The sequence below is a fragment of the Hyperoodon ampullatus genome (assembly GCF_949752795.1).
Source record: "Hyperoodon ampullatus genome assembly, chromosome: 15".
Classification (NCBI taxonomy): domain Eukaryota; kingdom Metazoa; phylum Chordata; class Mammalia; order Artiodactyla; family Ziphiidae; genus Hyperoodon; species Hyperoodon ampullatus.
In genome coordinates, this window is record NC_136928.1 from 29,483,760 (window position 1) to 29,506,570 (window position 22,811).

The 22,811-nt window shown below is 41.2% G+C and overlaps 1 protein-coding gene across 1 annotated transcript in view; it reads right to left on the minus strand.

Moving 5' to 3' along the window:
• ANXA4 (annexin A4) overlaps positions 1-22,811 on the minus strand; it is a 38,461-nt gene that overhangs the window by 14,127 nt on the left and 1,523 nt on the right. The window contains exons 2-7 of the mRNA XM_079721064.1: positions 19,198-19,292; positions 10,892-11,005; positions 9,930-10,020; positions 8,269-8,348; positions 6,621-6,677; positions 1,445-1,538 (exon numbers count right to left, since the gene is read on the minus strand). Of these exons, the coding sequence (XP_079577190.1) occupies positions 1,445-1,538; positions 6,621-6,677; positions 8,269-8,348; positions 9,930-10,020; positions 10,892-11,005; positions 19,198-19,292 (531 nt within the window). The remainder of the gene's footprint in view (positions 1-1,444; positions 1,539-6,620; positions 6,678-8,268; positions 8,349-9,929; positions 10,021-10,891; positions 11,006-19,197; positions 19,293-22,811) is intronic.

Consider the following 22,811-nt stretch of genomic DNA (forward strand, 5'->3'; position numbering starts at 1 on the left):
TCCCCAGAACTGCCTTGATTTCTAGTCTTTCTGGAGCTGTTCAGCTCTCCCTTCAATTCAATGGACCTCTAGTATTTTCCATTTTCCCTCTTGTCCCCTTCTATATGATTTTCTCTTTTCCTATGTAATTATTCAGTGCATACTGCTTGGAATTTAAAAATCTAATTGTCACATTTTCTAAGACTCAGTGTTCTCCACTGTAAAATGGGGAAAATAATGGCTGCTTCATTGGGATGCTGCAACAAACAATGCTTTTAATGTGCTTAGCACTGCACCTAGAAGATAATTAACAAAATCTTAGTTATTATGAATCCTCACTTTTATTGTTGGTTGGTAAGAAAATTATGATGTTTTCTTTATTCAAATAATGCTTAAAAGATTTTCTTCCAGTGGCTTACAAGCAAATGTTTTATAACTGCCCAACTATTGACTTATGCCTGGAAGCGAAAATTGTTACAAATATATTTGCATTAAATTGGCTTCTGAGGACCTGCAGTTCTTGGAGAATACCACCAGGGAGAGATTTGCCTTAGTAGTAATCAGGCAAGGGAAGGCAAAAAAAATAAGGATCTGAGTCAGAAGTTGGTGCATCTGATGACTGCCCATGACATTTATTAACTGGAGTAATCACCCTACTGTCACTGTGGAATATCTGAAATAATTGCAACTTCCAAATGTGTTGTAATTTTCCATTTTTTTCATGTCTTCAATTTAGCAAACTCATTCTTCTCAAATTTCCCACGAGTTTTATAAATTGTGAGTGACTATAAGGGCATGATGAGTTTATAAAATTAGGATATAGCATAAAGACCTCAAAAGCTTATATAAATGATGAAATATTTTATTAAACCTTTATTGCTGTTTACAAGAAGAAAATAAACCTGACAATAAATATTCTACAATCGTATAGTACATTTTTCCCAAAGAAGTTAAAATCACATTACAAAGACTAGCATTATCAGAAGCAAATTAGAAACTTTACACATAGGAAATAAAATCTGAAATCATACACTATTCATCTTATGCAACATACCCCCTAAAAAAATCACTTCTATTAGCATTTACAACTTGGATGTTAAATAGGAATAAATGTCAACCAACATTTCTATTTTATTGCTTGCTGATGTACTAAAGATTTTGTCTTATGTAACTAAATTTAAATGGAGCTGCTTTAGAAAAAGGACTGACTATGGAGGCCAGTTTCCTACAAACAGGAATTCCAAACTTCTATGAATATATCTGCTAATTATTCATAATTAATCTTTCAGCAATTGGCCCTCATGCATATTGTTGCACCCATAAATTTCCAAGGTAAGACATCTAAGACAGTTCAGTAAAATTAGATCTTTGTACCAAGTAAAGGGAAAAAGGTTATCAATTACAGGTAATATAGTTTTCACTATCTTTCAAATAGTTTCTTTAAACAATGAGGCAAGTGCCTTACCATGCAACAGATGATTTTGATTCCGGGAACAGAGAACAGTTAGAAATTTCACCTCATCTGTCCCCCATTTCTTCTCTCCAGCCTCATACAGGTCCTGAAGCCAAACAAAGCACAAGTTTAAAACACAATGGAGAAAGTGCCAGGACATATGTAAATATTTCCAGAACTTCAAAGAGCAGAGTTAGCTTAGTTTTATTTTGTTGATGATGGCGGTGGAAGTGGTGTTGGCAGTGAGTGGAAATGACTCAGGATTTTTCCTTAGGTATAAAACTAATGGGACTCTATAATATCTCCCTGAGAGTCAGGGCAAACACCAGCAGCTCCCTACATGCAGACTACATGTTTCTGTCTTAAGACCCAAAAGGAATGCCCTAGACTTGGGCTGTCCTATACAGTAGCCACTAACTACATGTGGCTATTTGAATTTTAATTAATTAAATAAAATTAAAAATTCAACTCCCCAGTCATACTAGCCACATTTCAAGTGCTCAGTGGCTACTTGTGGCTAGTGGCTACCCATACTAGACAGTGTAGATGTAGAACATTTTCAACATCACAGAAAAGTCTATTGGACAACACCACTCTGGAATGATCTGTGATTTGCTTGAGACTACAGAAGGTCTCACAGTAGAACCAGGACCCCATTAGTCATAGCTTATATTCCAACCTGGTAGAAATTGATTCTGGTTACTTTAATTATATTATTACTTTTTTTGTTTTTGTTTTTGTTTTTGGTTGTGCTGCAAGGCTTGTGGGGTCTTAGTTCCCTGACCAGGCATTAAACCCACTCCCTAAGCAGTGAAAGCGTGGAGTCCTAACCACTGGACCGCCAGGGAATTCCCTTTAACTATACAGTATTTTTGATAAATCAAAACTACTGTTCATAACACCTCACACCCGTTACAATGGCTGCTATTTAAAACAAACAAACAGAAAATAACAAGTGTTGATGAGGATGTGGAGAAATTGGAACCCTTGTGCTATGTTGGTGAGAATGTAAAATGATGCAGCTACTATAGAAGACAACATGGCTTTTCCTCAAAAAAAGTAAAATGAAATTACTATGTGATCTGGCAATACTACTTCTTGGTATATCTCCAAAAGAATTGAAGTTAGGATTTTAAAGAGTTATTTGTATACCCATATTCAAAGCAGCATTATTCACAATAGCCAAAAGGTGGAAGCAACCCAAATGTCCATCGACACATGAATGGATTAATAAAATGTGGTATATACACACACAATAGAATATAAGGCAGCCTCAAAAAGGAAGGAAATTCTGACACATGCTACAGCAGAGATGAGGCTTGAGGACATTACGCTAAGTGAAATAAATCAGTCACAAGAAGACAAATACTGCATAATTCTACTTATATGAGGCACCTAGATGCATCAAAATCATGGAGCCCAAATGTAGAATGATGGTTGCCAGTGACTGGGGCGAGGGGGCAATGAGTTTCAGTTGTGCAAGTTCAGAAAAAGTCCTGAAGATTGGCTGCACAACAATGTGCATATATTTAACACTACAGAACTGTATGCTTAAAAATGGTTAAGATTGGGCTTCGCTGGTGGCGCAGTGGTTGAGGTCCGCCTGCCAATGCAGGGGACACGGGTTCGTGCCCCGGTCCAGGAAAATCCCACATGCCACGGAGCAGCTGGGCCCGTGAGCCATGGCCGCTGAGCCTGTGCGTCCGGAGCCTGTGCTCCGCAACGGGAGAGGCCACAACAGTGAGAGGCCCGCCTACCGCGCAAAAAAAAAAAAAAAAAAAAAAATGGTTAAGATGGTAAATTTTATATGTATTTTATTTTAAAAAATTTTAAACCCTACTGTTCATTTATAATCAGCAGCTGGCTTGTTCATTTTCTCAAAATTCCCTACCTTGATACATTTTGTCATTCCTTGGGCTTACCTCCATCCACTCAGCTGTTTCTTCACTTCCTTCTCTAATTCCCACACTATTAAAGAGTCAGTTCATAGCACCGTGGAATTTTAAAGCTGGGAGGGCACAAAAGGTTCATCTAATTCAGTGTTTTTCAAACTTGAATCTCAGCAGGCTTGTGACTGCTTCAATCACTAAAACATGGTCGCAGTGACACTGATTTCTGAGGCTAGGTCATAAAGGTCAGGCAGCTTTGGTTCTTGTGGAGTGCTGCCTTTCCAGATGGTCCCTCTTGAAATGCAGCTGCCATGCTCTGGGAAGCCCATGCCACCTGGAGAGGCCACATGTAAGAGATCCTTTAGAAGCCCCAGATGAGCCCAGCCTTTGAGTCACTGCAGCCCAGACACCAGACACATGAGTGATGGAGCCTCCAACCCCAGCCATTTGAGTCACCGCCAGCTACGCAAGTCTTCCCAGCTAAGACCTCTGACATTGCAGAGCGGAGACAAGCCATCTCGCCTGTGCCTTGTGTGGATTAATGACCCACAGAATCCATGGTCATACTAAAATGGTGGTTGTTTTATGTCACTGAGTTTGAGGGGGTTTTTTATACAGCAATAGTAACTAGAACATGTGGGCAAGGAATGAACTTTCAATCTGTCACAGAATGATACTTTTGTAAAATACCATAAAAATGAACTTGAGTAAAGTTTTAGTAATGGGTAGAAGATGGTATCTTTTTGTGTTAATTAAAAAAAAATAACTAGTGAGGTTGGTCATTTTTTGGTGTATTTGCCATTTCTATTTCACTTAGCATAATGCCCTCCATCCACATTGTTGCAAATGGTAAGATTTCATCCTTTTTTTATGGCTGACTAGCATTATTCCATTGTACATATACACCACAATTTCTTTATCCATTCATCTATTGATGGGCACTTGGGTTGCTTCCATATCTTGGCTATTGTAAATAATACTGCAATGAACAAGGGAGTGCATATATCTTTTTGAGTGTTTTCATTTTTGAGGGGTAAATACTAGAAGTGAAATTGCTGGATCACGAGGTAGTTTTATTTTTATATTTTTTTTGAGGAAACTCCATACTGTTTTCCATAGTGGCTGCACCAATTTACATTCCCACCAACAGTGCATGAGGGTTCCCTTTTCTTCACATCCTCACCAACACTCGTTATATGTTGTCTTTTTGATGACAACCATTCTGACAGGAGTGAGGTGATATGTCACTGTGGTTTTGATTTGCATTTCCCTGATGTCTAGTGATGTTGAGCATCTTTTCATGTGTCTGTTGGCCATCTGTATGTCTTTGGAAAAATGTCTATTCAGATCTTCTGCCCATTTTAAAATTGCATTGTTTGGGTTTTTGCTATTGAGTTGTATGAATTCTTTACGTATTTTAGATATTAACCCTTTATTAGATATATGATTTGCAAGTATTTTCTCTCATTTAGTATGTTGCTTTTTCATTTTGTTGATGGTTTCTTTTGCTGTGCTGAAGCTTTTTAGTTTGGTGTAGTCCTACTTGTTTATTTTTGCTTCTGTTGCTTTTGCTTTGGTGTCAGATTAAAATAATTATTGCTAAGACCCATATCAAGTAGCTTATCACCTATGTTTTCTTCTAGGAGCTTTATGGTTTCAGGTCTTACTTTCAAGTTTTTAATTCATTTTGAGTGAATTTTTGTGTATGGTGTAAGGTAGTGGTCCAGTTTCATTCTTTTGTTTATGCCTGTTCAGTTTTCCCAACAAAACTTATCGAAGAGACTATCTTTTGCCCATTGTATATTCTTGGCTCCTTTGTCATAAATTAATGCATGGGTTTATTTCTCAGCTTTGTATTCTGTTCCATTGATCTGTATGTCTGTTTTAATGCCAATACCATACTGTTTTGATTACTATAGCTTTATAATATGAATTGCATGGTTTTAATAAAATCAAACAGACCTGGATTCAAAGAGCACAATTCCATCAGCTATGTGATGTTATACAAGTTATTTAAATCTGTGCATTTGTCTCCTAATCTATAAAACAGAAGTAATAACATCTACTTCACAGATTTGTTGTAAGGAAGAAATGTAAAGTAGTTAACACAATGCCTAGCACCTAGTAAACCCACAAAAAGGTGAGAGTGGGTATATATATATATATATATATATATATATATATATATATATATATATATATATATATATGGCAGGAATACATTTCTCACTAACTCTTCATTTAAATTCATGATTCACCTGGGCTGTGGAGGCTCCTTCCATCATGCCCCCAAATGCTCGCCTTGAGGTAGCTGAAATTCACATAAGCATCCGGGAGATACAGTGTTTTCAATATCTCTCCCTCCTCAAAGCTTCTGGGTTGAAGACAATTTCCTGTATCTCCTTATGGGATGTGCCTCCCTTAATCCTCAGACCTCTAAGGACCCATATACTCCTCTCCTTTCTAGTGAAGGTAAAAGGTTCTTTCCTACAGAATCCCTAGTGGTTCATACCTCACATACTGAATGGGACCGATCTCTCTGTAAGGTTGCATTTTGGTTAACAGTACAGAGTTTAGATCCAAACTGCCTGGCTCAAATCCCAGTTCTCCCATTTATTATCTGTGTGAACTTGAGCAAGGAACTTGACTTCTCTGAGCCTCAGTCTCCTTGTCTATAAGGTGGAGATAGCAATACTTACTTCATACGGTTATTGCAAAGATTCAATGACATACTTCATGTGATGAGCTTAGAACAGTGTTTTGTACCTGGTAAGGACCCAGTTTTTATTAGCTATTATTATTAGTGTTATCTGGCCACAGTAAATAGAACAGGGGTTGGTGCCAGGGCAGCCATCAGAGGGCTGGGTAACAGGGAAGCAATTGTCTCTTGGGGTTTGGTATTAGTTTTACCCAACATGGTACCCACTGTGCCAAGCTGTTTTACATAGATTGTATGAAATGTTCTCTTTGGGGAAGTAAAAGTGAGAGGTCAACAAAGGCAGGTCCCTTTATCTCCAAGTAATTCAAAAGACACTCCATGGTTCTGTGGGGGCAACCACACCATGGTCCCAATGTTAGGAAATCTGGAACCCAGGGATGATTAGAAAATGATGCCCTAAACTACCCCCAAGCCCAAGGTATCTCTGCAAGAAACTTCTGCTATTAAATATCATCTGCGGGAATCTTTTTTCATAACATATTCCAGCCTGGCCAATATACATTGGACTATAAGAGGGTGTCCACCAACTAGGGTCTGTCTTATTGGCAAAAGAGAAGAAAGAAGCTGCAGTTCTACTGACCTGGGCATCCTGTCTCATGAGAGCATCATCCAGACAATTTCCTTCATCCCTGCCACCCTGAGGATGAGAAAAACAAACCCTGAGCATGAGAAAAACAAGTCAAAGAGACTGAGAGAGGATCCAAGAAGATTTGGGAGCTCTGATAAGACAGAATGTGTGGGAACCCAAGGACATGGTAATTAGACAGACGGGGTCCTGAGTCCAGCTTAGGGAGAAAGGACAGACGTCTTTGAACGTGCTTGCGATATTCCCAGAGTTCTGAGCTGACCAACCAGAGGGCAAGCTCGGTGTGGCTCCCTGATGTTGTGTGGGCGTCTCTGCCAGTTGGAGGGGCAGGAGGACAAATATGGCCTGGTGACCGCTCCCTCTGGGACAGTCCCCTCCTCCTTCCTCCCCTCCCCCCACTCCCGTGTCTTCCCTGCTGACTTATGCCTTCCTAACTGGCAAATGTACACTGATCAATTCTGCCAAGTAGGAGCTGGAAAGACAGGAGAATCAAGAGACTCTGGGGCCCACGGTGGGGGCTTGAGGAGCAACTGAAAGTGCCCCATCCCTCACCAACACCAGCTCACCAGGAAGGCAGGACTAAAGCCTTGGAGGAATGCCAAAGAATGGCAAAACTGGTACTACTTTCCTCTGGTTTGTTATGCTATTTTATTACTGTGCTGTCTCAATATGCTATGATCTAGGCATGGCTCTGCAACGGTAAATCTGAGGAAAAGAAAAAATGGGTAGGAGGTAAGAAAAACAGACTGGCATTATTAAGTAAATATCAGAGACAGAGCGAAGTGGGAGTTGGAGATGATTTCTGGGGTTCTGCTTTGGTTGTTGGATGAACAGCAACAGTATGAATAGAAAAAGACGAGCCAGGAAGAAGAGCTGGTTTGGAGGGAAAATGAGTTCAGGTTTAGTTTAGGAGGACTGAGTTGAGGTGCTGACAGAATATCCATCAGGAAACATGCAAAAAGCAGTGAGAAATGAGAGTCTCACACACAGGAAGGAGGTTAGGGATAAAGATTAAATTGTGAAGCCATGTGAAATGTCTTGCAAATCCATCTCTCTTTTCTGGCACCCCTGCTCCCACACTAGCCCAGACCTGCTTTTTTCACGGTATCTGGAATACCGAGGTAACCTCCTGCCTGGGCTCCCCGCCTCTGGTTCAATTCATCTAACATATCGTTATAACATTACTCTTCCTGGGACTTCCGGGGCAGTCCAGTGCTTAAGACTTCGCCTTCTAACGCAGGGGTTGCAGGTGCGATTCCTGGACGGAGCTAAGATTCCCACATGCCTCGCGCAGACAAAAAAACCAAAACATAAAACAGAAGCAATATTGTAACAAATTCAATAAAGACTTTAAAAATGGTCCACATCAAAAAAAAAAAAAGAAGAAAAAACAACTTTAAAACAAACAGAAAATCACCTGGCATGTATCAGGTGCTTGTATGTATAAATGAGAACAAATGGGCCCACATGACTAGCCAGAGTCTTTAAAGGAGAGAGGATAAAATAACAGAGACCCAAGAAAAACACAGGCGAATATTCCCATTTGGGAGGTTGAAAAGATGAGAAAGCCTGGAAAAGTGGGCAGAGAGTAAGTGTCTCAATAACACCCACCCCCCCACACACAAAGGAGGGAGCGACTCACAGCGGACAGAGACACCAGCACGCGCTGGAACATAAGCGATGTGTCAGAGCGAATGTCATCTTCAAGGCTCCGCCCATATTCTAGCAAGAGAGTAAAATCAGAGACATCAGAGTAAAGAACCCTGCCCGGCACCGCGTCACACCCCAGAGCCTTCCACCCTCTTCAGGACCTGTCTACTGAAGCAGCTCCTCGTGAGGTTTTTCAGCCCACACACAGTTTTCCAAAAACTAAACTCTGGTAAAATGGTCAAGATAAGTTTAGCTTGTCATTAGAGGGGAAATGAGATGCTCCTTTTCCTTGAATTGGGCAGTTGAGAAGGTCGGGCTGTGATCCCCACTCTGTGGTTCCTACCGTCCAGGGGTTTGTCCTGAACATGGTCTGCAGTGACACAGAGAAGCAGCTAAGCAGCCTGTGGAAAGGCAAACAGAGTGGGGTTTCTGAACCTGTGTTTGGGGACAAGCAGGGGACTGTCCACAGGGAGAAGTCCTGTATTCGGCAGACGTGGGGAGCCAGCGCTAGAACCAGACTCCCGAGGTTTAGAATCTCCTGATCTGAACACTTACCAAAAAACTCTTACTGTTTTGTTTTCTTTCTACCAAAGTGTACATGTTTATTACAGAAAACTTAGGAAAAAATAACTAAGTAAAATGAAGGGAGGAAAAGAAAACCTCATCATGAATCTAATCACCCAGAAATAGTAATCAATGATAACATTTTGGTGAATATCCTTCCTCATTTCCCCCCATATACACATATTCTTTTTCTTTCTTTGAAAAATGGGATCATAGCATCCCATTTTATGATTTGTCTTTTTCACTTATCCATACACCATACCACTTATTGTAATTTAATAATATCCTTCAATATACATTTTGATGACTACATTGTGTGGGTGTACCATGTTTTGTTTAGCCAACCTGTTGGACATTTTAAGCTAATATAAGCAATACTGTGTGATCTAAACCTTTGTGCATTTTTATTATATTCTTAGGGTAAAAAGGTAGGCATCTTTTAAAGGCATGTATTGTTCTCTGGAGATTTTTTTTTTTTTTTTGCGGTACGCGGGCCTCTCTCTGTTGTGGTCTCTCCCGTTGTGGAGCACAGGCTCCGGACGCGCAGGCCCAGCGGCCATGGCTCACGGGCCCAGCCACTCAGCAGCATGCGGGATCCTCCCAGACTGGGGCACGAACCCGTGCCCCCTGCATCGGCAGGTGGACCCTCAACCAATGCGCCACCAAGGAAGCCCTGGAGACTTTTAAGAGGGGAGTAAGTGGCTATCCCTCTGAGGTGGCTGCAGGACCTACAGTCCAGTCTGAAGGTAAGAAGTTGGGCGAGACTGCTCCTCCAGGCCATTCCCTGGAATGCTAAGATTCAATGGCACCACCACTTTTGAACAAGCACCTTTGATTCTCTGCTTGATAATATGGAACCCCTTTCCAGCTTTCAGGGTAATAAAACCCTGGGTAGCCTAAGTAGAGTGGCAGGTGCACCTGAGAAGTCTTGAAAAGCCAACAGTCATTTGTGTAGACAGGGATCTGCCTGAAGGCAGAGCTTGGAACTGAGGATCCCTCATGGTCAGTGTGTCAGTGGGTAACCACCTGCTGTTAGTCTAGGTCTCAGAGAACAGGGCCTCAGCCAGGGCCACTGAGGATGCTACATACGCAGTTGGTAGGTCTGGTTTATGCGCCGGATCTCCTCAGGCGTCCGGGAGGCCAGGATCTCAATCAGGCAGCCCTCATCCGTGCCTGCTCCCTAAATGCAAAACCCAGAGGAGAGGGCTATGAGTCAGTTTACCAAGTTGAGTCCCAGACACAGGAGGAATTACAACCAGGAATCTGCAGAGAATAAAAACAACTCACCAAGTTCTAGCAACAGGATTTGCTCCTTTTTAACTGTCCGACCCAAATTCCAACATGTTTACTATAATCATTATTAGTCATAACATACATTTACAGGCTGTTTCTATGGGTTGGTTAGGGACAGTTTCTGCCCTCTGGGGGCTGTCTTTCCTTGCCCTCCCCTGTACTTTTCCTTTGCAGGGCAGAATCTTCTGGCAAAGGCTGTTATCTCTTTGTTTTTCCAGAGTCTAGCCCAGAACCTTCCACGAGGCTGAGTATTTATTGACATGGTGGAGGAGGGTAGTTGTATTTGAATTTCATACTTGGTCATGAACAATCAGCAGACCTTAGAGTAGGGCACAGTGGATCCAGCATCTAGGGACGCTGAGAACACTTTACCAGTTCTGAGCAGACAGAGAGGCCCCCAAGATGTCAGTCAAAAGTTTCATATCTCAAAAGTAGCTAATACAGCAAGAAAGCTTCTGGAGCTGCACCAAAAGCACAAGTTTAATCAGTCCCCAGTGAGCCACAGGAAAGAACGATTCCTTAACTTCTGGGGAAACAACTTTTAAATGACAGTGGCTAGAATGCAATGTCATGCTTTCAAGTTCTCATAAATGCAGGAAAATCTTTCTCCTATACCTCCTCCTCCCCACTCTCTAGAGGGGAGGCCCTATCCTCCCCTCTAGAGTGATAGAGGCCTCTATCACTGTTTCTTGAGAAAGCTCGCCAGCAGCCAGCATTTACACAAACAGCACCAAGAGCAGGAAGGGAGGATCACGAACCACCAAGGCCTTTCGCAGCTCCTGCACGTCGTACAGCACCGTGGGCGTCATCATCCCCAAGATCACCTGCTCAAAGTTGCCACTCAGTTCTGACTTCAAGTCGTCCATCAGGTCCTGGGACACAAGAAAGCACGCTGCTTAACTGCTGCAGTAACGGAAACCAGCTACCCTCAGTGGGGTCCAGGGACGGCTGGGGTCTCCAAGACCCTTTCAGGGGCTGGTGTGCGCGAAACCATCTTCGTAATAACACTAAGACGCTGGGATCTGACTTTACACTCTCATCCTCTCACAGTTGTCCAGGGAAGCTTTCCAAAGGCTACTCGGTACGTCTACAGATCTACAGTTATGTGAAAAGGCTATTAAAATACTCCTCCCTTTCCCAACTATCTATCTGTACAAGACCAGATTTCCTTCCTACTTCAAACAAAACCACATATCGCAACAAGTTGAATGCAGAAGCAGATATGAGAATCCAGGGTATTCCATTCAGCAGACATTAAAGAGATATGCAAAATGTTAAAAGAATGGCAATCTTCTCACTAATTTTTTTTCTTTTGGAATATAAAGCTATTTTTCCTAAAATCATTATTTATGTTAACATTTAATATGTTTTTATAGTTTTTTAAATAAGTTAACAAATACCTATTTTTAAATGTCCTTAATTTAATTAAGTTTTAATTTTTAAAATGGTTAGCATCAATAGATGTAACCCACAAAAAAGTCCTCAATAATTTAAGAGTGTAAAGGGGTTCCAACATCAGTGTATTCGCTCACTTAACAATATACCCTGAATGTATTTCCAAGTCAATATTTACCTACAACATTTTTAACAGCTGCAGAAATTTCCATATGTAGAGGCAATATAGTTTCTTTAATAAGACCCCCATTCTATTTTTCTACTATTCTTCTAAACAGGCATTTAGCTGCATCCTTGTGATCGTTCATGATTATTTCTTAATGCTCATTGATTAAAAAGAAATGCAATTATTTGGACAAAGGACCATTTTCTTTTTTTTTTCAAGTGTAAACAGCTCCATGAGTTTTTATTAGACATATTTTTTAATCCAGAAAAATGGAATTATATCAACCGCATTTTTCTTTTTTTTATACAGCAGGTTCTTATTAGTCATCAATTTTATACATATCAGTGTATACATGTCAATCCCAATCGCCCAATTCAGCAGAACACCATCCCCACACCCCCGAGATTTTCCCCCCTTGGTGTCCATATGTTTGTTCTCTACATCTGTGTCTCAAATTCTACTCTGCAAACTGGTTCATCTGTACGATTTTTCTAGGTTCCACATACATGCGTTAATATACGATATTTGTTTATTTCTTTCTGACTTACTTCACTCTGTATGACAGTCTCTAGATCCATCCACGTCTCTACAAATGACCCAATTTCGTTCCTTTTAATGGCTGAGTAATATTCCATTGTATATATGTACCACATCTTCTTTATCCATTCATCTGTCGATGGGCATTTAGGTTGCTTCCATGACCTGGCTATTGTAAATAGTGCTGCAATGAACATTGGGGTGCATGTGTCTTTTTGAATTATGGTTTTCTCTGGGTATATGCCCAGTAGTGGGATTGCTGGGTCATATGGTAATTCTATTTTTAGTTTTCAAGGAGCCTCCATACTGTTCTCCATAGTGGCTGTATCAATTTACATTCCAACCAATAGTGCAAGAGGGTTCCCTTTTCTTCACACCCTCTCCAGCATTTGTTGTTTGTAGATTTTCTGATGATGCCCATTCTAACTGGTGTGAGGTGATACCTCATTTTAGTTTTGATTTGCATTTCTCTAATAATTAGTGATGTTGAGCAGCTTTTCACGTGCTTCTTGGTGATCTGTGTGTCTTCTTTGGAGAAATGTCTATTTAGGTCTTCTGCCCATTTTTGGATTGGGTTGTTTGTTTCTTTGATATTGAGCTGCATGAGCTGTTTGTATATTTTGGAGATTAATCCTTTGTCTGTTGATTCATTTCCAAATATTTTCTCCCATTCTGAGGGTTGTCTTTTTGTCTTGTTTATGGTTTCCTTTGCTGTGCAAAAGCTTTGAAGTTTCATTTGGTCCAATTTGTTTATTTTTGTTTTTATTTCCATTACTCTAGGAGGTGGATCAAAAAAGATCTTGCTGTGATTTATGTCAAAGAGTGTTCTTCCTATGTTTTCCTCTAAGAGTTTTATAGTGTCTGGTCTTACATTTAGGTCTCTAATCCATTTTGAGTTTATTTTTGTGTATGGTGTTAGGGAGTGTTCTAATTTCATTCTTTTACATGTAGCTGTCCAGTTTTCCCACCACCACTTATTGAAGAGACCGTCTTTTCTCCATTGTATATCTTTGCCTCCTTTGTTATAGATTAGTTGACCATAGGTGCGTGGGTTTACCTCTGGGCTTTCTATCTTGTTCCATTGATCTGTGTTTCTGTTTTTGTGCCAGTACCGTATTGTCTTGATTACTGTACCTTTGTAGTATAGTCTGAAGTCAGGGAGTCTGATTCCTCCAGCTCCGTTTTTTTCCCTCAAGACTGCTTTGGCTATTCGGGGTCTTTTGTGTCTCCGTACAAATTTTAAGATTATTTGTTCTAGTTCTGTAAAAAATGCCATTGTTAATTTGATAGGGATTGCATTGAATCTGTAGATTGCTTTGGGTAGTATAGTCATTTTCAAAATACGGATTCTTCCAATACAAGAACATGGTATATCTCTCTATCTGTTGGTATCATCTTTAATTTCTTTCATCAGCATCTTATAGTTTTCTGCATACAGGTCTTTTTTCTCCCTAGGTAGGTTTATCCCTAGGTATTTTCTTCTTTTTGTTGCAATGGTAAATGGGAGTGTGTCATTAATTTCTCTTTCAGATTTTTCACCATTAGTGTATAGGAATGCAAGAGATTTCTGTGCATTAAATATTGTATCCTGCAAGTTTACCAAATTCATTGATTAGCTCTAGTAGCTTTCTGGTGGCATTTTTAGGATTCTCTATGTATAGTATCATGTCATCTGCAAACAGTGACTGTTTTACTTCTTCTTTTCCAATTTGTATTCCTTTTATTTCTTTTTCTTCTCTGATTGCCATGGCTAGGACTTCCAAGTCTATGTTGAATAACAGTGGGGAGAGTGGACATCCTTGTCTGATTCCTGATCTTAGAGGATATGCTTTCAGTTCTTCACCATTGAGAATGATGTTTGCTGTGGGTTTGTCGTATATGGCCTTTATTATGTTGAGGTAGTTTCCCTCTGTGCCCACTTTCTGGAGAGTTTTTATCATAAATGGGTGTTGAATTTTGTCAAAAGCTTTTTCTGCATCTATTGAGATGATCATATGGTTTTTATTCTTCAGTTTGTTAATATGGTGTATCACATTGATTGATTTGCTTATATTGAAGAATCCTTGCATCCCTGGGATAAATCTCACTTGATCATGGTGTATGACCCTTTTAATGTGTTGTTGGATTCTGTTTGCTAGTATTTTGTTGAGGTTTTTGCATCTATGTTCATCAGTGATATTGGCCTGTAGTTTTCTTTTTTTTGTAGTATCTTTGTCTGGTTTTGGTATCAGGGTGATGGTGGCTCATAGAATGAGTTTGGGAGTGTTCCTTCCTCTGCAATATTTTGGAACAGCTTGAGAAGGATGGGTGTTAGCTATTCTCTAAATGTTTGATAGAATCACCTGTGAAGCTATCTGGTCCTGGACTTTTGTTTGTTGGAAGATTTTAAATCACAGTTTCAATTTCAGTGCTTGTGATTGGTCTGTTCATATTTTCTATTTCTTCCTGGTTCAGTCTTGGAAGGTTATGTCTTTCTAAGAATTTGCCCATTTCTTCCAGGTTGTCCATTTTATTGGCACAGAGTTGCTTATAGTAGTCTCTTAGGATGCTTTGTATTTCTGTGGTGTTTGTTGTAACTTCTTCTTTTTCATTTCTAATTTTATTGATTTGAGTCTTCTCCCTTTTCTTCTTGATGAGTGTGGCTAATGGTTTATTGATTTTGTTTATCTTCTCAAAGAACTAGCTTTTAGTTTTATTGATCTTTGCTATTGTTTTCTTTGTTTCTGTTTCATTTTTTTCTGCTCTGATCTTTATGACTTCTTTCCTTCTGCTAACTTTGGGTTTTGTTTATTCTTTCTCTAGTTCCTTTAGGTGTAAGGTTAGATTGTTTATTTGAGAGTCTTCTTGTTTCTTGAGGTAGGATTGTATAGCTGTAAACTTCCCTCTTAGAACTGTTTTTGCTGCATCCCATAGGTTTTGGATCATCGTGTTTCATGGTCATTTGTCTCTAGGTATTTTTTGATTTCCTCTTTGATTTCTTCAGTGATTTCTTGGTTATTTAGTAACGTATTGTTTAGCCTCCATGTGTTTGTGTTTTTTACATTTTTTTCCCTGTGATTCATTTCCAATCTCATAGCATGTGGTCAGAAATGCTGCTTGATATGATTTCAATTTTCTTAAATTTACTGAGGCTTGATTTGTGACCCAAGATGTGATCTATCCAGGAGAATGTTCCATGCGCACTTAAGAAGAAAGTGTAATCTGCTGTTTTTGGATGGAATGTCCTATAAATATCAATTAAATCTATCTAGTCTATTGTGTCATTTAAAGCTTCTGTTTCCTTATTTATTTTCATTTTGGATGATCTGTCCATTGGTGTAAGTGAGGTGTTAAAGTCCCCCAGTATTATTGTGTTAATGTCGATTTCCTCTTTTATAGCTGTTAGCAGTTGCCTTATGTATTGTGGTGCTCCTATGTTGGGTGCATATATATTTATAATTGTTATATCTTCTTCTTGGATTGATCCCTTGATCATTATGTAGTTTTCTTCCTTGTCTCTTGTAACATTCTTTATTTTAAAGTCTATTTTATCTGATATGAGTATAGCTACTCCAGCTTTCTTTTGATTTCTATTTGCATGGAATATCTTTTTCCATCCCCTCACTTTCCTTCTGTATGTGTCCCTAGGTCTGAAGTGGGTCTCTTATAGACAGCATATAGATGGGTCTTGTTTTTGTATCCATTCAGCAAGCCTGCGTCTTTTGGTTGGAGCATTGAATCCATTCACGTTTAAGGTAATTATCGATATGTATGTTCCTATGACCATTTTCTTAATTGTTTTGGGTTTGTTTTTGTAGGTCCTTGTCTTCTCTTGTGTTTCCCACTTAGAGAAGTTCCTTTAGCATTTGTTGTAGAGCTGGTTTGGTGGTGCTGAATTCTCTTAGCTTTTGCTTGTGTGTAAAGCTTTTGATTTCTGCATCGGATCTGAATGAGATCCTTGCTGGGTAGAGTGATCTTGGTTGTAGGGTCTTCCCTTTCATCACTGTAAGTATATCATGCCACTCCCTTCTGGCTTGTAGGGTTTTTGCTGAGAAATCAGCTGTTAATCTTATGGGAGTTCTCTTGTATGTTACTTGCTGTTTTTCCCTTGCTGCTTTCAATAATTTTTGCCTTTAATTTTTGCCAATTTGATTACTATGTGTCTCTCCTTAGGCTTATCCTGTATGGGACTCTCTGCACTTCCTAGACTTGGGTGGCTATTTCCTTTCCCATCTTAGGGAAGTTTTCAACTATAATCTCTTCAAATAATTTCTCTGGTCCTTTCTCTCTCTCTTCTCCTTCTGGGACCCCTATAATGCGAATGTTGTCGCATTTAATGTTGTCCCAGAGGTCTCTTAGGCTGTCTTCATTTCTTTTCATTCATTTTTCTTTATTCTGTTCCGTGGCAGTGAATTCCACCATTCTGTCTTCCAGGTCACTTATCCGTTCTTCTGCCTCAGTTATTCTGCTATTGATTCCTTCTAGTGTATTTTTCATTTCAGTTATTGTATTGTTCATCTCTGTTTGTTTGTTCTTTAATTCTTCTAGATCTCTGTTAAACATTTCTTGCACCTTTGCCTCCATTCTTTTTCTGAGGTCCTGGATCATCTTCACTATCATTATTCTGAATTCTTTTTCTGGAAGCTTGCCTATCTCCACTTCAGTTAGTTGTTTTTCTGGGGTTTTATTTTGTTCCTTCATCTGGTACATAGCCCTGTGCCTTTTCATCTTGTCTATCTTTCTGTGAATGTGGTTTTTGTTCCACAGGCTGCCAGATTGTAGTTCTTCTTGCTTCTGCTTTCTGCTCTCTGGTGGATGAGGCTATCTAAGAGGCTTGTTCAAGTTTCCTGATGGGAGGGACTGGTGCTGGGTAGAGCTGAGTGTTGCTCTGGTGAGCAGAGCTCAGTAAAACTTTAATATGCCTGACTGTTGGTGGGTGGGGCTGGGTTCCCTCCCTGTTGGTTGTTTGGCCTGAGGCAACCCAACACTGGAGCCTACCTGGGCTCTTTGGTGGGGCTAATGGCAGACTCTGGGAGGTCTCACGCCAAGGAGTACTTCCCAGAACTTCTGCTTCCAGTGTCCTTGTCCCCACGGTGAGCCACAGCCACCCCCTGCCTCTGCAGGAGACCCTCCAACACTAGCAGGTAGGTCTGGTTCAGTCTCCCCTGGGGTCACTGCTCCTTCCCCTGGGTCCTGATGTGCACACTATTTTGTGTGTGCCCTCCAAGAGCTGAGTCTCTCTTTCCCCCAGTCCTGTTGAAGTCCTGCAATCAATTCCAACTAGGCTTCAAAGTCTGATTCTCTAGGAATTCCTCCTCCCGTTGCCGGACCCCCAGGTTGGGAAGCCTGATGTCGGGCTCAGAACCTTCACTCCAGTGGGTGGACTTCTGTGGTATAAGTGTTCTCCAGTCCGTGAGTCACCCACCCAGCAGTTATGGGATTTGATTTTACTGTGAATCCGCCCCTCCTACCGTTTCATTGTGGCTTCTCCTTTGTCTTTGGATGTGGGGTATCTTTTTTGGTGAGTTCCAGTGTCTTCCTGTCGATGACTGTCCAGCAGCTAATTGTGATTCTGATGTTCTCACAAGAGGGAGTCCAAAGGACCAATTCCTAAAGACATTTGGTCACATTTCCTCCTAGAACAGGTCAGAGAATTTACGAACCTGCTTAAGATCAACCAACAAATACGGAGCTGATTTGGTTTCAAGTTCTCAGATTCTCACAAACCTGAGTCAGCAACACTATATTTCAATCTATTGTGCATATTTTTCTGTTGCATCCACACGTATCAAATGGATGAATGAGCAAATAAATTAGCGTTCAGTCACTCCATTAAGATTGTTCATCTAAACAAACTGCTGTCAGATCAGCTTAGTTCTGAAGCTGAATAATCAACCCCAAATGTGTGGCAACACTTTTTCTCTAGCTCACACATCTCATGCATGTTCATTATATTTCTTTGGGCATGGAGAAGAGATTAAAATGCCCAGAAGATACTCTGAGCAATCTGAGGGAGGAATCCCATTGGTGCCCAGCCAAGATTTGCATGTAGATGCTCCCGGGAAAAGCTGAGCCAGCCGTGCCCCACCCAGCAGCTTAATGCCTGCCTTTGAGAGGCAGCCCGTCTGACTAGCTTTTATAAAATATCCAAGAGTAGAAATACTTATCATGGAGTTAACAGCACTCTGAGACCTGGAAGCACTCATTGATAACATTACCTCAATAAAAAGATTCTCTAATCACACAGATGGGCTTCAGTGATGTGGAAAGATTAGGTGAATGACTCTGGTAAGTGAGCTGTTGAAAACGAGACTGAGACAGGGTTGCTCAGGGGTGTGGGATTCAAAGAGGAAGGGGAAAACATGGTGAGTGAACCACCTTTGAATGAATAAGCCACTAAAATACAAACACACACACACACACACACACACACACAGAGCCCCATTCTAGAACTGGAGGGGGTGGCTCTCAATTAAGGATCATTCAAAGGAATGAATATATACTACAAATGGGTTTATGTAGAAGAGTTGGATAGACCCTAAATCCTCGGAGAGCTTATTTAGAACAAACTGGATTTAAGCATTTTAGTCAGTTTGGAGGATCTTCATTCACAAGAGGCCTAAAGGAAAGGCCAAGGGAAGCAACACTGAAAGCTGAGCCCTGCCCAGTGCTCCAAAGAGCAGGGGGCTGAGTCCATTCCACAACCAAGTCCCTGAAAGGACTTGTGGGGGAAGAGACTAAACTTAGCCTTGAATTATGTGAATCAAGAGCTCCCTGAAATCACTTCTGGCTATGGACAGTGGAGGAACTCTTGAACGTGTTGAAAGTGTTTTTTGTTTGTTTGTTTTTTCCAAGAACATCTTTAAACAAGGCAAAGGATCCATCTTTTAAAAACCAAGGGCCACTACTTCAGGGTTCAAGAAGGAAGGGGCCCCTGCTCCCTTACTGCTGACAGGTCCCTTGTCAAGCCAGAGAGCTGCCACCTACCCTGCCAATGGCGGTCTTGTAGGCCATCCTGATTTCCTGGCGCTGGGCCGTGTTGCGATAGGCCAGGACATTGATGATGGCATCTTCATCCGTGCCTGGTGAGGAGCGGAGACAGGGAGTGAGTGTGATTTGAGAGAGGAGTGAGAAAATGGGTTCCTCTGTGGACACTGGTGTAACCCAAACACAGACAGAGAGCTTTCTAAGAAAAGAAGTTCTTGTTCAGAGGGTTTGTCTATTTTGGAGGGAAAACAGACACTAGATTAGAGTCTCAGTCTCTCCTTTCATTAGGTTTTCTTTTTTTAACATCTTTATTGGAGTATAGTTGCTTTACAATGGTGTGTTAGTTTCTGCTGTATAACAAAGTGAATCAGTTATACATATACATATATCCCCATATCCCCTCCCTCTTGAGCCTCCCTCCCACCCCTCTAGGTGGACACAAAGCATGGAGCTGATCTCCCTGTGCTATGCAGCTGCTTCCCACTAGCTACCTATTTTACATTTGGTAGTGTATATATGTCCATGCCCCTCTCTTACTTTGTCCCAACTTACCCTTCCCCATCCCCGTGTCCTCAAGTCCATTCTCTACGTCTGCATCTTTATTCCTGCCCTGCCTCTAGGTTCATCAGAACCATTTTTTTTTTTTAGATTCTGTATATATGTGTTAGCATACAGTATTTGTTTTTCTCTTTCTGACTTACTTCACTCTGTATGACAGACTCTAGGTTCATCCACCTCACTACAAATAACCCAATTTCATTTCTTTTTATGGCTGAGTAATATTCCATTGTAAATATGTGCCACTAAACGAAAGAGTTAACTTCTCTGAGCATTAGTTTCCTTATCTATGAATGTGAGTGATCATAGTATTTTCCCTCTTTGGATCACCCATATTTATCTTCCATGTTCTTGCCTTTCTCTCCTCACTTTTATCTCTTTATCGTCTCCTCTGAGTTTCGAAACAGTTCAAACCCGTCTTTTAATTCATGATTTGGCACTTCACAGGGTTTAAATTGGCTGCTCATTGTATCCACTGCATTTTAAGGTCTGTATTTGTGTTTTTCTTTTCTAAGCTCTCTTTCCTAATCTCTGATCAGGAAACTTTTTGTAACTGCCCATGAATTCCCATGATGCAATATCCTACCAAAACTTTTCACTATGAATTACAATTAAAAAAATTTTTTTTAAGATTATTTTTGCTCTTTTAAAAAAATTTATTTATTTATTTGGCTGTGTCGGGTCTTAGCTGCGGCATGCGGGATCTTTGTTGCAGCATGTGGGATCTTTCGTTGTGGTGTGAGGGCTCTTCATTGTGGTGCACAGGCTTCTCTCTAGTTGTGGTGTGCGGGCTCTAGAGCGCATGGGCTCAGTAGTTGCGGCACGTGGGCTAATTTGCCCAGTGGCATGTGGTATCTTAGTTCCCCGACCAGGGATCGAACCCGCATCCCCTGCATTGGAAGGCAGATTCTTGTTTTTTTTTTGTTTTTTTTTTTGCGGTATGTGGGCCTCTCACTGTTGTGGCCTCTCCCATTGTGGAGCACAGGCTCTGGACGTGCAGGCTCAGCGGCCATGGCTCACGGGCCCAGCCGCTCTGCAGCATGTGGGATCTTCCCGGACCGGGGCACGAAACCGTGTCCCCTGCATCAGCAGGCGGACTCTTGACCAGTGCGCCACCAGGGAAGCCCTAGAAGGCAGATTCTTAACCACTGGACCACAAGGGAAGTCCCTGAATTACGAATTTAAAACGTCATAAATTTTGTTTGCCTGTTTCTTGCAGCAGCTTTTACAGGCGACTTTCACAGCTGGATGTTCATGTATGCTGGGTGAGTTTTCCATTTTCCCATATACTGTATGGGAAGATGTGATGAGTTACAGGAGAGTGTATTGAAATATTTCAGGGAGAAATCAAAAAATATATAGATTTACCAGAGTTATTCTTTGCAAAATTAGAGATCTAGAAAAATGTGAGGTGTACAGAGGAAACTATAGGAGGTTTTTTTTTGTTTTTTGGGGTTTTTTTATTTATGGCTGCATTGGGTCTTTGTTGCTGTGTGCAGGCTTTCTCTAGTTGTGGCAAGCAGGGGCTACTCTTTGTTGTGGTGCACGGGCTTCAGCAGTTATGGCACGTGGGCTCGGTAGTTGTGGCTCGCCGGCTTAGTTGCTCTGTGGCATGTGGGATCTTCCCAGACCAAGGCTCAAACTCGTATCCCCCACATGGGCAGGCGGACTCCCAGCCACTGCGCCATCAGGGAAGCCCACTATAGAGTTTTAAGTTTACATAACTTAGTGACCTACTCTCTGTTCTCTCGGGGGAAAAAAAAAGAAAGAGTGTAATAGATACAACCATCCTTTTTCCAGGAGAACTCTCAGCTGGGGGGAGAAGGTTCACTGCCTTTTGCTTTTTTATCCAGTTTCTGTGAAAGGCACCACCACTCTTCAGGTCTGTCAGGCTTGAACCCTCAAAATAGCTTTGATTATTTTACCCGCTCTCTTCCTTCACATTCAGATTTCCTGTCACATCATGCAAACTCTAGCTCTAAAACCCTTTTTGTATCTGTCCCCTCTTTTTAATACCTGTGACAACCACTCCAGTTCAGGGTTTCTTCTTAGACAACTTAAAGTCTGCTAAGTAGTAGTCTCACTTCCTAATTGGTCTTTCCAACGTCTTGCTAGATTCATTTTCCTAAAATGACAAACTCTCACAGTGTCCCTCCCCTGCTCAGGATACACAACGGCTCCCCACCATTTGCTGGATTTACTATCTGCACTGCTATCTGGCATTTGGGACTCTCCACCATACCCCATTCACTATTGTAAATATCCACATAAAAAGTTACAGGCAGCCAAATCCAGAGACTTAGCTCCTGAGTTCCTGTACTTGACCCAACTACACTGCACTCCTTTCTCCTGACCTCCTTCATTACCAGTCTATGGGTTTATGTCTCCCTAACCCACTCCATCTAGCATCCTGATTCTGGCATTTTTTGTTTCCTGGACAATGCCTCTGGGTCATCCTCGCATGTCAGTAGCATCCTCAGGACCCACCCCATGGTACCTGCCTTCCCAGAAGTCACCTAAAAAGTCAACTCCTGCTTTGTAAGTACACCCTGCTGCAAGCCATGTATTTACATGGCCTGCAGCTAAGTGCCTCAGCTAAAATGCAAAACAGGGCAATGCTCACACTCACCCCTTTGCTCATGCTGTTCCATTCACCTGAAACCCATTCTCTCTTATCTATTTATTTACTTACTGAATAAATTTAACTCATCTCCCAAGGCCCATCTCAATTTCTACATCCTCCAAGAAGTTTTGCCTGATGCTCCCAAATGACATATGATCTCTCTGACTCCTAATGGGATCTTACTTGTGCCCCTCCTGTCGCTATCATATTATGAACCGATCATGTTTCTGCGCATGCCTTGGCTGCCTAGCATCCATGGACGACTGAACCACAGGACTAGGTTTATAGTCCTTGTCTCCTCTAACCTTCACTGGCCCACACAGCGAGCACTGAAAATGGTTTGTTGTATCGAATGCCTCCTGACTCTGAGAATTCCGAATGCCATGTGGTCTACATTCTGAATTATGGTGTTCTTGCTATCCACCAAAGAATT